The 22878-nt window shown below is 45.4% G+C and overlaps 1 protein-coding gene across 1 annotated transcript in view; it reads right to left on the bottom strand.

Moving 5' to 3' along the window:
* The window catches only part of LOC137437291 (polycystin family receptor for egg jelly-like), a 37001-nt gene that overhangs the window by 6624 nt on the left and 7499 nt on the right, over positions 1 to 22878 (bottom strand). Inside the window, exon 5 of the mRNA XM_078766375.1 lies at positions 9474 to 9634. Within this exon, the coding sequence (XP_078622501.1) occupies positions 9474 to 9634 (161 nt within the window). The remainder of the gene's footprint in view (positions 1 to 9473; positions 9635 to 22878) is intronic.

The following is a 22878-nucleotide window of genomic DNA, read 5'->3' as shown; positions in this document are numbered from 1 at the left end:
GACGTCGTTGCGTGAATCGAGATGTGCAATGGTTCCAACAAGATGGGGCAACTCCACATACAGCCAACATCACGATGGAGTGGCTGGACCACCGATTCCCTGATCGGCTGATCAGCAGGCGCCACGAACCCGAGTGGTCTCCGCATTCACCCGATCTGAACCCCCCCAGATTTTTTTCTCTGGGGGTTCTTGAAGGACCACGTGTATGAGAATCGTTCTCAATCCATTTCTGAACTGAAAGTGGCCATCACCCAGAAGATTCGTGCCATCAGGAAGGAAGAGTGTGTCAGGGTGATTGACAACTTCGCTCGTCGGCTTCAAGTGTGTCTAAGGCGCGAAGGCGGTCATTTGGAACATGTGCTCTAATAAATGTATCCTTTGAGCTAGAGACCTCAAATCTTCAGTTTTTTTATTGTTATCATATCAGCTTCCAGGAAATGTAATCTTTTTTGGAGTTTCTTGTCTGAGTAATAAATTATTATCATGTTAATGGATTCCATCTATTTTGAGACACCCTTGTACTACCCTGGGCGGTTGCTGTCTACAACCTACTACCTAAAAATCTACCTACTACTTACTACCGGGCATTGCCCGGGTTCTTTTTGATTGAATTTACTACTATAATTCAGCTTATACTCGCGGCTGTGGAAGATTGACTACTATAATTCAGCTCAGCCTTTAATTGCAAAATGGGCCCATCCCGGCTGAGGCGGCCTCGACCGGCCTCGCCACCAAGCCTATAACCTTCCTGGGGCCTGTCCCGGCATTTTTAGTTCTTTTTGAATGAATTTACTACTATAATTCAGATTTTACTTGCAGCCATAGAAGATTGACTACTATAATTCAGCTCAGCTTTTACTTGCGAAATGGGCCCAGCCCGGCCGAAGCGGCCTCGACCGGCCTCGCCACCTAGCCTATAACCTTCCCTGGGCCTGTCCCGACATTTTTAGCTCTTTTTCAATGAATTTACTACTATAATTCAGCTTTTACTCATTACAAATACATTTCTCATTACAAATAAGGTCTCACGAGATCTCGCGAGATCTTTGTCGGCAAGGTCACGTCTTTTCGAAGCTGTCCATGTGCTCACGCTTTCGAAGTTAAGTAATTTTTCACAATTGTGTTTTTGTCGAAACTGTATCTATCGTTCGGTGTGTGTACCTATAGTGTGTCTTTAGTAGGATTCTCGGTGTTGGTTTTTCATACATGTATACAAAATCGTCGGTTAATTCGTGTCGCGTATTTTGAGGCCTAGTAGGCTACCGTGTCCGACCTTGAGGCTTTGTTTTTCTCTCAGTGGTCTGTCGATTGTGCTGCAATTACTTTCGTTCTCTGTTTTTGACCTGGTCTTTCACCCCATATTTCCTTGTTTAAAATCTCAACACAAAAAAAAAAAAAAAAAAAAAAATTCCTTCCCTGTTCTTATTCATTGTTCTTATTCGTTTATTCGTTGTTCTTATTTGTTCGTTCGTTCTTCGATCACGTGTTTCAACCCCATTTCCATTTTCCATTTCCCCAGATAGTTTTCACTGCTCAATTTAAAAATGTTTCAACTTTCCCCTGAAGAACTGTATTCTGTCGTATATTATAACACCTTTTTCTTCTTCTTCTAAAAAAGGATGCTTTTGACTTGCTCACCAAATCTATTCATTCCAAAAAAAAATTCCATCTCTTACAGTTCCTCTTTTCTACATTCCCGAAACTCTCCTGCACTCCACCCCTCCTTCAGCATCCTCAAACGTATTTTTGACTCGAAGGTCACAAGAAACACATTTTGCAATAAATGTTCGTTTCCCATTAATCGTACACTTTCTAAAATCCAATCTCACCCCTCCCCTCCAAAACCTCCCCATCACCCCTTCCCTCCAAAATTTCCCCATCACCTCTCCCCTCCAAAACTTCCCCATCACCCCTCCCCTCCAAATCTACCCCCTTGCCCCTCCCCTCCAAATCTTCCCCATCACCCATCTCTTTCAAATCTTCCCCCTTGCCCCTCCCATCCAAATCTTCCCCATCACCCATCCCTTTCAAATCTTTCCCCTGGCCCCTCCCCTCCAAATCTTCCCCATCACCCCTTCCCTCCAAAACTTCCCCATCACCCCTCCCCTCCAAATCTTCCCCATCACCCATCCCTTTCAAATCTTCCCCCTTGCCCCTCCCCTCCAAATCTTCCCCATCACCCCTTCCCTCCAAAACTTCCCCATCACCCCTCCCCTCTAGAACTTCCCCATCACCCCTCCCCTCCAAATCAACCTCCTTGCCCCTCCCCTCCAAATCATCCCCATCACGTCTTTTCGAAGCTGTCCATGTGCTCACGCTTTCGAAGTTAAGTAATTTTTCACAATTGTGTTTTTGTCGAAACTGTATCTATCTTTCGGTGTGTGTACCTATAGTGTGTCTTTAGTAGGATTCTCGGTGTTGGTTTTTCATACATGTATACAAAATCGTCGGTTAATTCGTGTCGCGTATTTTGAGGCCTAGTAGGCTACCGTGTCCGACCATGAGGCTTTGTTTTTCTCTCAGCGGTCTGTCGATTGTGCTGCAATTACTTTCGTTCTCTGTTTTTGTCCCGGTCTTTCACCCCATATTTCCTTGTTTAAAATCTCAACACAAAAAAAAAAAAACCAAAAAAATTATATTCCTTCTCTGTGCTTATTCGTTGTTCTTATTCGTTTATTCGTTGTTCTTATTTGTTCGTTCGTTCTTCGATCACGTGTTTCAACCCCATTTCCATTTTCCATTTCCCCAGATAGTTTTCACTGCTCAATTAAAAAATGTTTAAACTTTCCCCTGAAGAACTGTATTCTGTCATATATCATAACACCTTTTTCTTCTTCTTCGATAAAAGGATGCTTTCGACTTGCTCACCAAATCTATTCATTCCAAAAAAAATTCCATCTCTTACAGTTCCTCTTTTCTACATTCCCGAAACTCTCCTGCACTCCACCCCTCCTTCAGCGTCCTCAAACGTATTTTTGACTCAAAGGTCACAAGAAACTCATTTTGCAATAATAAATGTTCGTTTCCCATTAATCGTACACTTTCTAAAATCCAATCTCACCCCTTCCCTCCAAATCCTCCCCATCACACCTTCCCTCCAAAACTTCCCCATCACCTCTCCCCTCCAAAACTTCCCCATCACCCCTCCCCTCCAAATCTACCCTCTTGCCCCTCCCCTCCAAATCTTCCCCATCATCCATCTCTTTCAAATCTTCCCCCTTGCCCCTCCAATCCAAATCTTCCCCATCACCCATCCCTTTCAAATCTTCCCCCTTGCCCCTCCCCTCCAAATCTTCCCCATCACCCCTTCCCTCCAAAACTTCCCCATCACCCCTCCCCTCCAAATCTACCCCCTTGCCCCTCCCCTAAAAATCATCCCCATCACCCATCTCTTTCAAACCTTCCCCCTTGCCCCTCCCCTCCAAATTTCCCCATCACCCATCCCTTTAAAATCTCCCCCCTTGCCCCTTCCCTCATAAACTCCCCCCACACCCTCCCCTCCGAGACTCTCCCTCGCTCCTCCCCTCCCAGACTCCCCTCTCACCCCTCCTCCTCAAAGCGTCCTCCCCGCTTCTTCCCCCTTCCAACTTTCACCTTCATCTCCCCCAACCTTCTGCCTCGCTCTTCCCCCCCTCAAATAACACCTCACTGTGCCTCACCCAATTACCATCAAACCTTTTGTCCGCCCCATTCTTCCCTTTCTCCAAGCTATTCTGAAATATCTGACACACCTTCAACAGCTCTCCCTACCACTTCCTCCTCTTCCACATCTTACGCTACCCCTCCACCCCCCCTGTTCTGTATCCGATGCTCCCCCTTCCTCTTCATTAACGGTATGGACCTCAAACATCCAGGGCCTTCGCTCAAACCTGACTGATCTCTCCATACAGGTTGCTTCTGACAAACCAGACGTGATCTGCTTAACAGAAACTTTCCTCCTTCATGATGTCTCTGATTCCTTGGTATCTCTCCCAGGTTACTCCCTCCTTCGGTATGATAGACCTGAGCCTCGTCCTGGAGGTGGGGATGCTATCTTTATAAAAAAAACTCTCTTCCTCACTCGCCCTGCACTGCCCTCTCTCCACCTCACCCCCAGGAATACCTTTGGCTACGGCTTCCCCTTCGCTCCCACCTTTTGTTCATATGTGTGTTGTACCGTCCACCAAACAGTGATGACTCCACCTACATCTCGCTGTCTGATAATATGGACCAACTTCTATCGACCCATCCCAACTCTCTCTTCCTCATATGTGGTGATTTCAATTGTCACCATGCCAGTTGGCTGGGTGTGGGTTCCCTCTCTCACCAGCCATGGCTCCTCAGCAAAGGACTTCTGCGACTCACTGGGACTGACACAATCTGTCAATTTCCCGACCTGGCTCTCAGTCAACGGAGCATCTTCTCTTCTGGACTTGGTTATGACTAACTTCCCTGAAAATGTCTGCTGCTCTTCTTCTGCTCCAATGGGCTCATCTGATCATGTGCTTGCTAAAGTGGACATCTCTCTGACCATTCTCAGAGAGCCTCCTCAGCGTCGACGAGTCTGGCATTTCACTCAGGCCAACTGGCACGGTCTTCAAGCAGCCATCAATCATCTGGACTGGTCTCCCATTCCTACCACCTCTGACATCAACTTATCCTGGGAATTCTTCCAAAGTAAATTGCTCTCTCATGCACAGATTTATCCCATCTCGTCTTCAGTTGTCATACCCTTCCTCCCGTCCATGGTACATGGATTCTTGTGGTGAGGCTGTTGCCCAGAAACAACTTGCCTTCATCTCCTGGAAAGCAAATCCAACGGAAGGAAATCTCATTTCCTTTCACATGGCCCGAAACAAGTGTGTGTCCACCCTCAGGAGAGCGAGGAAACAATATCTCTCCGTTCTCAAGACCGAACTCTCTTATCTGTCTTCCTCTTCCAAATCCTGGTGGCATCTGGTCAAATCTGCTTCTGGTGTTTGTTACCCCTCCATCCCCTCCCTCACCTCAAACGGCTACACGGCTGACTCCACACGTGAAAAAGCTGAATGCCTCAACTCTGTGTTTGCCTCTAAATCTTGTGTCCCAAACCCATCCCTCTCTGTACCCACCGTACCCAGTCGTACCCAGCTGCTTCTGGACTCTGTGTCCTTTCCTCCTGACAAGGTGGAAAAGTTTCTGTCAACCCTCGACTCTGATTCTGCAAATGGACCTGACGGCATCAGCCTACGGGTCCTAAAATCCTGTTCTTCCGCTCTTTCACTCCCTCTCTCTGTTCTCTTCACCCTCTCTTTTGCTCAAGGTCATCTGCCATCTGCTTGGAAATCAGCCAACATCACCGCTTTGCACAAAAAAGGTGCAAAAACAGATCCGAGCAACGACAGACCAATCAGCCTTCTCCCAATTATCAGCAAAGTCATGAAATCCATCATTGCTTCGGATATGAAATCTTTCCTCTCCTCCAATGGCTTGATCTCTGATCATCAATTTGGTTTCAGACCTGGTCACTCTACTCTGGACATGCTGCTTCTGCTTTCTCAACAATGGATGGAAATCCTCAATGCCAAACAGGAAATTAGAGCTGTCTCCCTTGACATATCAAGTGCCTTCAATACGGTCTGGCACCCCGCTCTGCTCACCAAACTCTCCTCCGTTGGTATCCATGGAAATCTCCACGCATGGCTGGCGGACTTCCTCTCTAGTCATAGTCAATGTGTGGCCCTGAATTGGTTTCTCTCATCTCCTCTTCCTGTTCAGGCTGGAGTTCCCCAAGGCAGTGTTCTAGGCCCTGTGCTTTTCCTGGTCTTCATCAATGATCTCTCTGACTCTCTTGAAAATCCTCTCTATCTCTTTGCTGATGACTCTACTCTCTGTCGCTTCATTCCTCATCCCTCAGATCGGCAGTCTGCAGCCTCCACACTCTCTGCAGACCTGGACAAAATCACAGACTGGGCAAACAAGTGAAACATGTCTTTCAATCGTGACAAATCTCACACTCTTATGGTCTCTCCGAAACGACTGACTGGACAACCCTCCCATCCACTTTCTGAATAATCCTCTCCAAGATGTTCTGTCACTCAAGCTTTTGGGTCTCACTATCTGCCATGATCTTTCCTGGGAAAACCACATTTCAAATCTGGCCTCCAAAGCCAGTCGCCGACTGGGCATCCTCCGTCGTGCTTCCTTGGCACACCTGAGCTCCTCACCACATACAAGGCTTTCATCCACAGCTCAATGGAATACTGCTCTCCCCTCTGGGCTGGTGCTCCTGCCTCACACCTAGCTCGTCTTCACGCTGTTGAAACCAAAGCGTTCAGAATCATTGGAATCTCCCGCGATGAAGCTAACTCCAAGGGCCTTTCACTCACTCACCGCAGGCAGGTTGGTGGTCTTTCTGTCTTCTACCGAATCCTCTCCGGCCTTGCCCCCCCAGCTCTCTCTGGGCTCTGTCCCCCAAATATTCCGACAGGTCGCACAAGATCTGCCTGCAACCCTCTTATGGTTAAACTGCCAAAATCAAGACTCTCTGCTCACCTTCACTCCTTCATTCCTCTTTTCTCCCACCTCTGGAACAATCTCCCTCACTCTCTTCAATCCCACTCCTCCCTCCAGGTCTTTAAAACAGCTGTTCACCACCATCTCTTATCTTCCCCCATCCAAAACCTTGATCTTTTCTACCCCCGCTAATTTCACCCCAAATCCACTTTTTTGAAATACCAACTTCTGTCCTGGAAGTCCTTGACGTCCTTGTGTTTTATACTTCTCCCACCCCCCCCCCCTTCCCACGCCTCCTCCCCCCAAGCCCTCTCCCTCCCACACATCTCCCAATGTCCCTGCTCTCAAATGTTGTGTTTGTGTGCTTTCCCTTCTCTCCCCATCTTGTCTACCGCTCCCTCTTTTTATATATTTTGTTTGTCTGTTTGATTTGCTTGTGAAATAAATGTTAGCTCTTTCACAAGCCTCGATTCTGTATACAAAAAAAACAAAAAAAACACGGCCATAGAAGATTGACTACAATTCAGCTCAGCTTTTAATTGCGAAATGGGCCTCGACCGGCCTCGCAACCTAGCCTGTAACCTTCCCGGGGCCCGTCCCGACATTTTTTGTGTTAGAGGTTTCCTCCTATATTTCACCGTTCAGGACATTAGCGCACGCAGACAAACAAACAAACAAACAAACAAACATACAAACATACAAACAAGCAAACAAGCAAACAATCAAAAAACAAAAACTCGACGTCAGAATATGCTCCATACAGTGCATTCAGAAAGTATTCAGACCCCTTCACTTTTTTCACATTTTGTTATGTTACAGCCTTATGCTGAAATCGTTTAAATTCATTTTTTCCCTCATCAATCTACACTCAATACCCCATAATGAGAAAGAGAAAACAGGATTTTAGAAAGTTTTGCAAATTTATTAAAAAGAAAAAATGAAAGGGGGTTTCTCCACCAAGCGGGTTTGTCCCTGCCATTGCCGTCAATTAGGTTGCATGTTGATGTGTATATCAGTGTTAAGTTAGCTTTATCATGGCGTTTTTCTAAGGCTGCTTCTAATAATAAAACTAACAATAATAACAAAATATTAATGTAATTACAAAACATAATTAATACCAATAATATCCAACCTCCCCAAGGGGGTTTTCCTCCTTGAACAGATGTCAAGTCAACGTAAATTAATAGCTTATCATGGCGTTTTCGTGGGAGCAACGGCCTCTACCAGAAGTTAAAATACTGGTACCCGACTGCAAAGCCGCAATGAGCCTGCGAAGCCAAAGCCTCTTGCCACTATTTTACCCATCACTATGGAATCAGTAGGTTAGGTAGTAGGTAGTAGGTAGGTGTAGTAGGTACCGTCGGTGTAGTAGGTGTAGTAGGTGTAGTAGGTACCATTTGCATTCTGGATGAGATTAAAATTGATAAAATTTACTTCTTGAATAATTCGGTGAATTCCGTCTCAACTTCGGATATTTCCGGCCGTGAAAAACTATCCCCGACGGCCGCGAGATTTCTATAAAATAATTCTTCGTCAATTTTAGAATATTTGACGCCGTTTTCACCCTCAGAAACGCGTAATAAGCTTTAAAAAATTATTTTTCAAATGCTCGAATCTCATTGGTTCCGGTGTTTGGTGACGATTTTCATTGAAGATAACGAGGTTGGTCTTAACCTATTTTAATTACAAATTAGAGGTGCATTAGATTGTGAATCAAACAAAGACGGGTGAAACAAACTCCTATTGATCTTTTTCGCAATTGTTTTATGCATTCAAATGCTCGAATCTCATTGGTTCCGGTGTTTGGTGACGATTTTCGTTGAGGATAACGAGGTTGGTCTTAACGTATTTTAATTACAAATTAGAGGTGCATTAGATTGTGAATCAAACAACGACGGGTGAAACAAACTCCTATTGAACTTTTTCGCAATTGTTTTATGCAAACTTCCGCATCCGGTCGATGGCGGCCTCCATTGCGTGATTTGGTTTTAGAAATATTTTTTCAAATGCTCGAATCTCATTGGTTCCGGTGTTTGGTGACGCTTTTCGTTGAAGATAACCAGGCCCGTGCGGGCCGAGGTTGGTCTTAAAGTATTTTAATTATAAATTAGAGGTGCATAAGATTGTGAATCAAACGACGATGGGTGAAAGAAACTCGTATTGAACGTTTTTCAATTTGTTATGCATACTTCCGCAGCCGCAAGATGACGGCCTCCATTGCGCTTCGGAATTCTCAAGCCAAGGGATACAGCATAATCTGGTTTTCGACATAATACGAACGCGTTTATTGACAACACCGGCTTCTATAAACCACAAACACGTATGATTAGCTTTTTAAACAGTCGCTCATGCTGTTTATAACACTAAAATAAGAAATTTGGAGGAATCCCGACATCCGTGAGGTAACTTTTACTTACAGAAATGAGTGAAGATCTACTGTAATCTATATACCCCACAAGGGTTGGGTTAATCACATGACCCTTCCTGCCGCTACCATGGCGTTTTTCGGAGTGAACTTTCGAAACTCACTCCTACTGTTTTACATTAAACCGAAAGGGAGGAAGCCCGGGTCGTGCTCATTTACCAAGCGCTTGCCAAGCTAGCTAGCGCTTGCCGAGCCAGCTGTTCCTTAACGGTTTTGAATGGAGTGCTTGCTTGAATGCTTAAACCACTTGGTGATCTCTCCACAAGAAACTTGGTAAATGAACACACACCCAATGTTCTTGAGACCCGACCATAGATAGACTGTAATCTATATACCCAATGAGAAATGACCCTTCCTGCCGCTACCATAGTGAGCGGGTGTACTAGTATGTTAAATGGAAGAAAAACAATCAACAAAAGACATTGCAGAACAAAAATAGCTGATAAAGAACACATCACTCATATTGTAACAAAACTGCCACATTAATCATGATAAAATTGTTAAAAGTTCAGTTTTAAGGATATTGTGCCTGGAACCAGAGAAAGCAAACAAACAAATAGTGGTAAACCCTTACCGTTCTGTGCAATATTTTGCAGCAATTCTGTTTCTGTTTGTGAGCCTTTTGTTATCGACCATAGATATCTAATGGCTGTGATATCTTCACATGAAAAACAAACTACTTCCAGACAGACCTCTTCTTCACTGTTCACTTTAGTGCCACAATTGTTTTTACACCTGATGTGATTACAAATGATGGGATTACTATCAATTTATAATTAAGACAATGCATTCAAATGTTTCCTGAAAAGTTATACATTTCATTTTACATAAAGTTTGGACATCATCGGTACAAATTTGTCAGCAATGCAAAAAAGAAGAAGAGACCAGCTACTACCCTGTTAAGTTTTCTTAAATTATGGAAGACAACAAGTTTGAGATCGTTAAAAAAGTCACCTTTTTCTGTCATGCTTTGAGGCTGAAAAGATGTCATATTCAAAATGGGTAAAAAAAAAAAAAAAGTGAGGGTCTTCATCATTTTGAACGTAAAATGGAATAAAAATCAAAAAGTGATTATAAATCTAAAACTTCCGCTTCCGGTTCCTCTGGCAAAGAAGCGTCCTTCGAGATCTCCACGTCATCAAAGTTTAAGTATTTTCCCATTCGTGCCCTTGTCAAATTTCCACTGGTTATTCGACTGTGTATGTGTTACTGTGTGTTTCTAGTTAGGTCTTGGTTTGTAATTCGTGCAAACTTGTATATAATTAGTCGTTTTCTGTTCGTACCTCGTGCGCGGCCCAGTCCCTCTAGGCTCCCTACACCAGTCGGTATTTTGTAAATTTAAGTTCTTTCCTTCGATGTATTGCTGTTTCTTTGATTTTCTTTTCTCCCCCTATCTCCCCCGAACATCTTACCCTATGTCTAACGTTTTAAATACAAAAAAAAAATACATTTTTTTTTTCTTATTTCCTTCTCTCCTCGTGGGCTCCGCCCATGACCACGTGCTCGTTGTCTCGCCCCACCTTTTATCTCCTTTTTGTTCCACCTTTTCCTTCCATCTCCAGCCGATACTCACATTTCCAATTCTAGTTTCCACCATACGCATTCAACCCTTTCTCCTTCTCTTTCAGATTCACACCCTCATTTCAGGGACTTTTCTCAGATTGTTTTTCATGGATTTGTTTAAATATCATTCGAATATGTTTAAACTTTCCCCTGCAGTGTTTTATTCAGTGGTTTATTACAACACGCTGTTTTTCTTTCTATTTAAAAGGCTTTTTTCAATTTCCTCTTCAATTCATTCCACTGCAAAAAAAAATTCAATTTCTTGCAATCCTTCCTTTCTACATTCTCTAAACTCACCTTCAGTCCACCCCTCCTCTATCGTTTTTAAACGGATCTCTGACTTGAAAATCACATTAACCCCAGTTTGTAATAAATGTTCATTTGTCATTAATCGTCCACTTTTAAACTCCAGGACACCTCCCCTTCAAAACTCCCCCCTCACTCCCCCCTTTCAATTCTCCTCCCTCACCCCTCCCCTCCTAAACTCCCCCCTTGCCCCTCCCCTCCTAAACTCCCCCCTCACTCCTCTTCAAAACTCCCCCCTCATCCCTCCCCTTCAATACTCCCCCATCACAACTCCCCTTCAAAACTCCCCCTCACCCCTCCCCCCTCCCGTTCAAAACTCCCCCTCACCCCTCCCGTTCAAAACTCCCCCTCACCCCTCCCTTTCAAAACTTCCCCCTCACTCTTACCCTTCAAAACTATGCACCCCCACCACTCCCCTTCTTATCTCCCCCTTACCATATTTCTCCAATTATCCCCCCTCCCCCCTCCTCAAAGCTGCCCCCTCCCCACTTTCTCTCCCTTCCATCTTATACCTCCAGCTCCTCCAACCTTCTACTTTGCTCTCCCCCCTCAAACAACACCTGACTGTGCCTCATCCCATCAACATAAAACCTTTTGTCCTCCTGTTATGGATTCGTCACTTCCGTTGTGGTGGCTTTCATCCACTTGAGACATTTCTGGTTCCATGTATTATTATTATTATTGTTGTTTGAGGGAAATAGCAATTATTATTGTCAAAAGGTAAAAGGAATGTTTTAAAAATGAAACCGGATCGGGAACCGGAAGACGACGAAGAAGAAGAGGAGAGGTAAAGGGCGGAGCGAATGAGTCGGACGGACAAGAAAGCCGAGTTGCTCCGGGTTCTGAAGCGAACGTTGGCGAGCCAGAGTCACTAGCGAACTTTCGGGTTTCCGGGAGAGGAATTCCTACGACGGAGTTGTCATCGCTGTGACCGGTCAACCTGCATGTCAGGTTTTGCGATCGATTCAGGAGAGAATCATCGCCGTGCCGTGCGCCACGAGACCGGGTCGTCGGCCATTTTGATTCGCGCAGGATTTGTGCTTCGCTCGCGGTTTCGTTTCTTTTCGACAATTCTCACCACATTCAGACGTCGATCTGGGGCGTGTGCGAGACACGGATTTTTGAAGGCTAATTCGTTCATACCCGAGGGTGTGATCTCTAGGTCGCCTGTATGGCGCCTTTGGATTTCCCAGTCGCCTTGAGGGCGCCTTTGTACAGCTTCGGCTGTGTGACTGCCCTGGCCATCCGCACGGGATTCTGGTCGTTTGGACATCGTTCTAGTGATCGTTGGAGCGAATCAACTTCGTCTTGGAGCCGGGAATAAGAGACATTGGGGAATGTTCTTGTTACACTCACTTGGAACACAGTGAGTTATATATTGCAAAACTCATGGTACCATCATAGGACATATTGATTGTACTTTTGAATACTATTGTTGTTGTACCGTTATTCTTGTGTGATCTCAATACAATATTTGTTTGTGAGTAACAATTGGGGTGGCTTCTCCATTGATCTTTGACACACAGAATAACACATTTTTCTGCCATGACTCCTCTCGGGGCTTGGAGGTACACCGTGACCAGGGGGTCGGGGAGGAGCACGTAACACTCCTCATCCTTCCCTTTCTCCTAACTCTTCTGCAATCTCCGACACACTATCAACAGCTTTCCCTACCTCCCCCTCTCACCCCTCATCTACCCCTCCCCTGTCATGTACCCGATGATCCCCTCTCTCTTCCTTAATGGTATGGACCTCAAACATCCGGGGCCTTCGCTCAAACCTGATTGATCTATCCATACAGGTTGCTTCAGACAAACCAGACATAATCTGCTTGACAGAAACTTTCCTCCTTCAAGATGCATCTGATTCCTTAATATCTCTGGCCTCCAAATAATAGCTGGCCTCCAAAGCCATTCGCCGACTGGGCATCATCCGTCGTGCAAAGTCCTTCCTTGGTACACCTGAGCTCCTCACCACATACAAGGCTTTCATCCGCAGCTCAATGGAGTACTGTTCTCCCCTCTAGGATGGTGTTCCTGCCTCGCACCTACCTCGTCTTCACGCTGTTGAAACCAAAGATTTCAGAATCATTGGAATCTCCCACGATGAAGATAACTCCGAGGGCCTTTCACTTACTCACCGCAGGCAGGTTGGTGGTCCTTCTGTCTTCTACCGACTCCTCTCAAGCATAGCTAGACCCAGCTCTGTCTGTGCTCTGTCCCCCAAATATGCCTACAGGTCGCATAAGATCTGTCTGCAACCCTCTTATGGTTAAACTGCCAAAATCAAGACTCTGCTCACCTTCACTCCTTCATTCCTATTTTCTCCCACCTCTGGAACAAACTCCCTCACTCTATTCAATCCAACTCCTCCCTCCAGGTCATTAAAATAGATGTTCACCACCATATTTTGTCTTCCCCCATCCAAAACCATGATCTTTTCTACCCCCGTTAAAACACCCCAAATCCACCTCTTTAAATCCCCAACTTCTTTCCTGAAATTCCGAGAAGGGTTAATTTGCTTTATACCGTGTACCCCTCCCTCCTCCACCAGCCCTCCCCTTCCGCAGATCCACTGACGTCCTTGTTCTCTTCTGTTGTTGTGCTTGTGTGCTTCCCTCTCCCTCCCCCTCTTGTCTCCCACTCCCTTCATTGTATGTTTCATGTTCAATGTGTTAGCTCTTACACGAACGAGCCTTGATTCTGTATCCAAAAAAAAGTGTGTGTTGTATAGCAATGGACATTGTGACAATAACTGACAACTTTTACTGTCCCTCATTTGAATGACAGCCATGCTCATTGCTGTCACAGACTTCAGAATGGAATGTTTATGAACTTCATTACAGGCCAAAGCACGATATCAAAAGATTAATGGAGCCAATTGTGGGTGCATTATAAGCCACCATAGCACTAACAATGCGGAAACAGGTGAACTTCACCATAACACCAGATGTACAGGTGATCATAAAGATGATGACATTCTTCACCCCCACCTAACAATTTCCAGGCTCAGATCTGGCACCTTCAGACTTCTGTCTTTGCTGTTGCAAGGAACGCATTGTTGGACGTTTAAGATTACACAAATGTACAACAGTAAGATAGTTACACATGCTCTTGATGCATATTTTTACTATGAAAGTCTTTTGTCCATAAATCTCTCAAAAGACAACAAGACCGAAAGTCTAACAGCGGCGTAGCCAGGCTTGTTACCCTGCGCTCGCGAAGCGATAGGCAGGGTTAAGCATTCGGATACGAACGTACGTCGTGCGTGTCTGCATTTTAAAAAATCATTTTCTCGGCAACCGTTGGTCTGATTGACATGGAATTTTCACCATAGGAGGGCCTCCTCCGGTAGAATATTTTAGTGACTTATGACGTCACAGGTCACGTGGTATGGGCGCCATCGTGGAAAAATATAAACCGTTGCACCTCTATCTCATAAACCGCTGCACAGAAATAATTGAGACGGGTCTCATTGCAAAGAACTCTCCATGCGGAATAACATATGTGAATGATGACGTCATAGGTGCCGCCATGATGACATCATAATTCGACAAGTAAAAACCTTTATCCGATCAGGATGAAATTTCTTGAGCATCCCCTCTATAAATTGATGCAGAAATAAAATTCTAATCACGTCGTAAGTCACGTGGTTCGGACGCCATATTGTTTTGAGTGAGAAGCCTGAAAAACCACTAAAATCCAATTTTCTCCGAAACGACTGAACAGATTGAGGCCAAACTTTGCAGGCAGAATCGCATACACGTGACGAACAAAAACGCCTCTGAGAAAGACGTCATGCATCACATGGTTTCGGAGTCATGACGTTTTAAAGCATAAACATTTAAAACCTAGCTCCTCCCTCATTTGTGATCCTATCGATGGGGAAACTTCACAGATGTGTCAGCATATCAGTCTCCTAAAATGACCTTTTGGAATTCGCAATAGGTCACGTGGTTTGGCAGATACAAATAATTAAACGAAAATATTAAAAAATTATAACTCTTGAACCGCTTCATTGATCGACGTGCAACTTTGTATTATAGTAGAGGTAATGAATTGTAACGTGTGCAAAATTTCAAGATGATTGGATGTACGGTCTGGAAGCCTGAGGTTGTTATTGCGTGAAGAAGAACAGCTTTCGAGAGTGGGCATGGAATTAATTATCACACTGCACATGACGAGCAGTCAAAGTACGGAGCGATCTCACGGTGTCATTTTGAACTCAAATAAAATTCTGATTTCAGATTTGTCAATCGTTGCGGTATATTAACACACGACCAAAACAGATTTGGTGAAATTCCGACGATTTTTGACGAAAATATGACATTTGTGTCTGCATTTCAGTAAAGTAAAGTGTGTGCCGTGTCAACATTTTAAAAATTGAAACGTGGCTCGTTGTAAATCACTCCATATGGAGAATAGGTGTTGTTAACGATGACGTCATTGGGGCCATAATTATGACGTCATAATTCGACAGGGACAACAATTAGTCTGATCAGTTTGAAATTTATTGAGCATGATCTATGCAACAATTATTTCGAGAATATAAACTTATGATGTCATCGCTCACGTTGTCTGGCAGCCATATTGGATCAAAAAAAAAAAAGAAACGTTCAAAAATAGAGTTGGCTCGCACCAAGTTGACTGTGCAGGGTAAGTATTTTATGATTATCATCTAGTTGTATATGTTTGTTAGTTAGTCAACACTCAAAGTGATCTCAGCACCATCCCGACACACACCTCTGTGTGTGTTACGGAATGAGGTGCTTTACGGCTGCTGGAGTGCAAATCCTGCCAACAACCTCTTGGAGAGAGGACCTCGTGAGTTGGTACCCATTTTGCCGACCTCGGAAGGATGGCAGGCTGAGTCAACCCCACCTGGTATTAGTACAACAACTGACCGGGATTCGAACTCAGGACCCTAGGATTCCAAGCCCTCCACCCTCACCGTTAAATCAACACCAAGCTCAGTCAGTGTGGTTGGAGGCAGTCATAAGAAATGCTTCAATGTTTCGAAAAGCCCTTCATCAAAGTTTTAATTATATATGATCTGGGGCCTGGGGGGGGCACGAACCCCCCCCCCACCCCCTGTCAAATATCATCACCCTGTTGTCATAATTTCAGTTCCCCCAATCATAAAGTGTGATAATTTGCCCCAACCAAATATATGAACGGTCCCTAAAGTAAAGGGTGTTGAAAGAAACTTAACTGGCAAAGACAAATGGCATTACATTCTACTTTTCAGAAGAGTAATTGTGGGTATAAAACTCACCCAATATGTAGACGAAATATGTGAGGGACATACATACATACCAAACATCTACGACATAAAAAAAATTGTTTGTTTAATCACGAATTTGCCTGTTCAAAAATCCTCTTTGCGAGTTTGAAGAAGAGGGAAGAAGCGCTAATTGTCCCCCGTCGCACAGCGGAGCGAAAGGGGGACTATGGTTTTCCCCTCCGTCCATGCGGGCGTGCATGTGTGCGTGCGGGCATGCGTGCGCGAAGGACCGCATTCAAATTTGGTGTGTGGATGCAACACACGTCAAAATTCAAGATGGCCGGCGCCATGTATGTCTGATGCCATGTATGTCTGAACCTTGTGAGCTGAATATCTTGAAAAATAAGCGAAGTACCAACTTCAAATCTGGCGTGTGGGTGTATCTAGGCATAAGGAAGAACGCTATTGTAAATTGGGTCGCCACGTCAAAATCCAAGATGGCCGCCGCCATGTATGTCTGAACATTGTGAGATGAATATCTTGAAAAATAAGCGAAGTACCAACTTCCAATTTGGTGTGTGGGTGTATCTCGCCATAAGGAAGAACGCTGTTTAAAATTGGGTCGCCACGTCAAAATCCAAGATGGCCACCACCATATATATGTCTGAAACTTGTGAGCGAAATATCTCGAACACTAAGCGAAGTACCAACTTCTAATTTGGTGTGGGTGTATCTCGGCATAAGGAAGAACGATATTGAAAAATGGGTCGCCACGTCAAAATCCAAGATGGCCGCCACCATATATATGTCTGACCTTGTGAGCGAAATATCTTGAAAAATAAGCGAAGTAACAACTTCTAATTTGGTGTGTGGGTGTTTCTCGGCATAAGAAAGAACGATATTGAAAATTGGGTCGCCACGTCAAAATCCAAGATGGACGCCGCGATGTATGTCCGAACCTTGTGAGATGAATATCTTGAAAAATAAGCGAAGTACCAACTTCTAATTTGGTGTGTGGGTGTATCTAGGCACAAGGAAGAACGCTGTTTAAAATTGGGTCGCCACGTCAAAATCCAAGATGGCCGCCGCGATGTATGTCTGAACCTTGTGAGATGAATATGTTGAAAAATAAACGAAGTACAAACTTCTAATTTGGTGTGTGGGTGTTTCTCGGCATAAGGAAGAACGATATTGAAAAATGGGTCGCCACGTCAAAATCCAAGATGGCCGCCACCATATATATGTCTGAACATTGTGAGCGAAATATCTTGAAAAATAAGCGAAGTACCTACTTCTAATCTGGTGTGTGGGTGTATCTAGGTATAAGGAAGAGCCATATTGAAAATTGGGTCGCCATGTCAAAATCCAAGATGGCCGCCGCCATGTATGTCCGAACCTTGTGAGATGAATATCTTGAAAAATAAGCGAAGTGCCAACTTCTAATTTTGTGTGTGGGTGTATCTCACGATAAGGAAGACCGCTATTGTAAAGTGGGTCGCCACGTCAAAATCCAGGACGGCCGTCACCATATATATGTCTGAACCTTGTGAGCGAAATATCTTGAAAAATAAGCGAAGTACCTTCTGGTGTGTGGGTGTATCTAGGCATAAGGAAGAACGCTATTGAAAATTGGGTCGCCATGTCAAAATCCAAGATTGGGTCGACTTGCTCACCAAATCAATTCATCCCAAAAAAAATATCCATCTCCTATAGTGCCTTTTTTCTACATTCCCTAAACTCTCCTGCACTCCATCCTCCATCCAGCGTCCTTAAACGTATTTTTAACTCGAAGGTCACAAGAAACTCATTTTGCAATAAATGTTCGTTTCCCATAAATCGTACACTTTCAAAAATCCAATCTCACCCCTCCCCTCCAAATCTTCCCCATAACCCCTCCCCTCCAAATCTTCCCCATCACCCCTCCCCTCCAAATCTTCCCCATCACCCACCCATCCCTTTCAAATCTCCCCCCTTGCCCCCTCCCTCCTAAACTACCCCCTCACCCCTCCCCGCCAAGACGCCCCCTCGCCCCTCCCCTCCTAGACTCCTGCCTCACCCCTCCCCTCCAAATCTCCCCCATATCCCATCCCTTTCAAATCCCTCCCCTTGTCCCTTCCCTCCCAAACTCCCCCCTCACCCCTCCCCTTCAAATCTCCCCACCCTCATTGCTTCTCAATTTCCCCCCTCACTCCCCCTCCTCAAAGCATCCTCCCCGCTTCTTCCCCCTTCAAACCCTCACCTCCATCTCCCCCAACCTTCTGCCTCGCTCTTCCCCCTCCTCAAATAACACCTCATTGTGGCTCACCCAATCACCATCAAACCTTTTGTCCGCCCCATCCTTCCCTTTCTCCGAGCTATTCTGAAATCTCTGACACACCTTCAACAGCTCTCCCTACCTCTTCCACCTCTTCCACATCTTACCCTACCCCTCCTCCCCCCTGTTCTGTTTCTGATGCTCCCCCTTCCTCTTCATTAACGGTATGGACCTCAAACATCCGGGGCCTTCGTTCAAACTTAACTGGTCTCTCCATACAGGTTGCTTCTGTCAAACCAGACGTGATCTGCTTAACAGAAACGTTCCTCCTTTATGATGTCTCTGATTCCATAGTATCTCTCCCGGGCTACTCCCTCCTCCGGTATGATAGACCTGAGCCTCGTCCTGGAGGCGGGGTTGCTATCTTTATCAAAAACTCTCTTCCTCACTCGCCCCGCACTGCACTCTCTCCACCTCACCCCCAGGAATACCTCTGGCTACGGCTTCCCCTTCGCTCCCACCTCTTGTTCATATGTGTGTTGTACCGTCCACCAAACAGTGATGACTCCATCTACATCTCGCTGTCTGATGATATGGACCAACTTCTATCTACTCATCCCAACTCTCTCTTCCTCATATGTGGTGATTTCAACTGTCATCATGCCAGTTGGCTGGGTGTGGGTACCTCTCTCACCAGCCATGGCTCCTCAGCAAAGGACTTCTGCGACTCACTGGGACTGACACAATCTGTCAATTTCCCGACCCGGATCTCAGTCAACGGAACATCTTCTCTTCTGGACCTGGTTATGACTAACTTCCCTGAAAATGTCTGCTGCTCTTCTTCTGCTCCGATCGGATCATCTGATCATGTCCTTGTTAAAGTGGACATCTCTCTGACCATCCTCAGGGAGCCTGCTCAGCGTCGACGAGTCTGGCATTTCACTCAGGCCAACTGGCACGGTCTTCAAGCAGCCATCAATCATCTGGACTGGTCTCCCATCTCTACCACCTCTGACATCAACTCATCCTGGGAATTCTTCCAAAGTAAATTGCTCTCTCTCATGCACAGATTTATCCCATCTCGTCTTCAGTTGTCATACCCTTCCTCCCGTCCATGGTACACGGAATCTTGTGGTGAGGCTGTTGCCCAGAAACAACTTGCCTTCGTCCCCTGGAAAGCAAATCCAACGGAAGGAAATCTCATTTCCTTTCACAAAGCCCGAAACAAGTGTGTGTCCACCCTCAGGAGAGCCAGGAAACAATATCTCTCCGTTCTCAAGACCGAACTCTCTTATCTGTCTCCCTCTTCCAAATCCTGGTGGCGTCTGGTCAAATCCGTTTCTGGTGTTTGTTCCCCCTCCATCCCCTCCCTTACCTCAAATGGCTACACAGCTGACTCCGCACGTGAAAAAGCTGAATGCCTCAACTCTGTGTTTGCCTCTAAATCTTGTGTCCCAAACCCATCCCTCTCTGTACCCACCATACCCAGTCGTACCCTGCTGCTCCTGGACTCCGTGTCCTTTCCTCCTGACAAGGTGGAAAAGTTTCTGTCAACCCTCGACTCTGATTCTGCAACTGGACCCGACGGCATCAGCCCACGGGTCCTAAAATCCTGCTCTGCTGCTCTATCTCACCCTCTCTCTGTTCTCTTCACCCTCTCTTTTGCTCAAGGTCAACTGCCATCTGCTTGGAAATCAGCCAACATCACCGCTTTGCACAAAAAAGGTGCAAAAACAGATCCTAGCAACTACAGACCAATCAGCCTTCTCCCAATTATCAGCAAAGTCATGGAATCCATCATTGCTTCGGATATGAAATCTTTCCTCTTCTCCAATGGCTTGATCTCTGATCATCAATTTGGTTTCAGACCAGGTCACTCTACTCTGGACATGCTGCTTCTGCTGTCTCAACAATGGATGGAGGTCCTCAATGCCAAACAGGAAATTAGAGCTGTCTCCCTCGACATATCACGTGCCTTCGACACGGTCTGGCACCCCGCTCTGCTCACCAAACTCTCCTCCTTTGGTATCCATGGAAATCTCCACGCATGGCTGGCGGACTTCCTCTCTAGTCGTCGTCAACGTGTGGCCCTGAATGGGTTTCTCTCATCTCCTCTTCCTGTTCAGGCTGGAGTTCCCCAAGGCAGTGTTCTGGGCCCCGTGCTTTTTCTGGTCTTAATCAATGATCTCTCTGACTCTCTCGAAAATCCTCTCTATCTCTTTGCTGATGACTCCACTCTCTGCCGCTCCATTCCTCTTCCCTCAGATCGGCAGTCTGCTGCCTCCTCACTCTCTGAAGACCTGGACAAAATCAGACTGGTCAAAGAAGTGGAACATGTCTTTCAATCCTGACAAATCTCACACTCTTACTATGTCTCTCCGAAAAGATCGACCAGACAACCCTCCCATCTACTTTCTCAACAATCCTCTCCAAGAAGTTCTGTCGCTCAAGATTTTGGGTCTCACTATCTGCCATGATCTTTCTTGGGAAAACCACATTTCCAAGCTGGCCTCCAAAGCCAGTCGCCGACTGGGCATCCTCCGTCGTGCGAAGTCCTTCCTCGGCACACCTGAGCTCCTCACCACATACAAGGCTTTCATCCGCAGCTCAATGGAATACTGTTCTCCCCTATGGGCCGGTGCTCCTGCCTCACACCTAGCTCGGCTTCACGCTGTTGAAACCAAAGCTTTCAGAATTATTGGAATCTCCCGCGATGAAGCTATCTCTGAGGGCCTTTCACTCACTCACCGCAGGCAGGTAGGTGGTCTTTCTGTCTTCTACCGACTCCTCTCCGGCCTTGCACCCCCAGCTCTCTCTGTGCTCTGTCCCCCAAATATTCCTACAGGTCGCACAAGATCTGCCAGCAACCCTCTGATGGTTAAACTGCCGAAATCTCGGCTCTCTGCTCACCTTCACTCTTTCATTCCTCTTTTTTCCCGCCTCTGGAACAAACTCCCTCACTCCCTTCAATCCCACTCCTCCCTCCAGGTCTTTAAAACAGCTGTTCACCACCATCTCTTATCTTCCCCCATCCAAAACCTTGATCTTTTCTACCCCCGCTAATTCACCCCAGATCCACCTTGTTTGAAATTCCAACTTCTTTCCTGGAAGTCCTGGCAGTGTCCATATGTTTTATACCTCTCCCACCGCCCCCTTCCCATGCCCCCCCCCCCCCCCAAAGCCCTCGCCCTCTCTCAGATCTCTCGATGTCTCCATGTCTCTCGGTCCCTGCTCTCAAATGTTGTGTTTGTGTCCTTCCCCCTCTCTCCCCATCTTGTCTACCGCTCCCGATGTTATATGTTTTATGTGTCGGTTTGTCTTTCTGTGTGATTAATGTTCGCTCTTTCACGAGCCTCGATCTTGTATAAAAAAAAAAAAAAAAAAAAAAAAAAAAAACGCTGTGAAGTTCGAATTTGATCTGTAACTTATCATGAGGAAACCATGTACCAAGTTTGAAATCATTAGCATTAAGAGTTTAGAAAAAAAGTCCGGAAAACTGTTCTTTGCATGACGGACTGACAGATGGAGGGACGGAGTGCAAACCGATAGTCCCCTCCGGTGTACACCGGTAGGGGACTAATAAACTGAGGCTAATTTCTTACTCCCGTGATTAATTAATTAGTACACGCTTCTTCACAAGTCGTTCATCCACCATAGACCGCTTCAATCCAGTACCGGTAACTTTGCAATCACGACAAACAGATTGCATTATTACGATCGTATTAACTATGTTAATATTATTATTAACATTTATTATTATTAGGTTTCCTCCTGCATTTAGATGCAGAGGAATACCTATTGTTTTTCCTACAGTTTATTATTTCTCTTCCGCCTTATTTTTTCACCTCCGAAAACTTTAAAATCAATGTTCTCAGCAACTGTTGGTCTGATTGACACGAATTTTTCACCAAGTGATTGGCTAGACATGTACACTTCTTTACTGCTAATTATGACGTCATATGTCACGTAGTATGGGCACCATCTTGGAAAACGCCTTCAAATTGGCCCCTCTATATCTCCGAAACGGCTCAATGGAAAAAATGGAGTCATGGCTCATCTATCTATAATTCCAGTAATCTCTGTACGTTTGTACGTTTGTACGTTTGTCTGTCTGTGACCGCTGTTTCTCGACAACCACGGGTCCGATATACTTTTAACTTGCCAGGTATATTGCTGGGGACCCGAGGATGTGCCTTTTCAAGGTTTCATATTAATCGGACAATTACTTACCGAGCTATGTCCAAAAAACGATTCAACCAATCAGAGAGCAGCGAACGATCGCGTGTGCCGAACGTGGCGGACACACTCTGCCTCGGATGGCACATTTGAGAGCGTATTCATTTATTTCACGTTTGCAAACTATGTTGGCGTTAAACTATGTTTTAATAAAGTTTTAAAACTAATAAAAACGAATTTGCGATTCATTCGCTTTCCTGCGCGTTTGTGCACGCGATGGCGATTGCTTTACCAAACTCCGGAAGCCGTTCGCTTTGGACCAAACCATTGCATGTAAATAGAGGGGGGGGGTTCTGTGGTCGTTGCGAATGGACCAAACCATTCATGTAAATAGAGGGGGGGGATTGTCACTGTACTCGCAAGCCGTTCGCCGTTCGCTTTGGCGTTGCGAATGAAC

The sequence above is a fragment of the Myxine glutinosa genome, chromosome 12, assembly GCF_964187855.1.
Source record: "Myxine glutinosa chromosome 12, kmMyxGlut1.1, whole genome shotgun sequence".
NCBI classification, from domain to species: domain Eukaryota; kingdom Metazoa; phylum Chordata; class Myxini; order Myxiniformes; family Myxinidae; genus Myxine; species Myxine glutinosa.
Note: the sequence above shows the minus strand (reverse complement) of the source record. Positions and strands in the feature narration are given on the sequence as shown.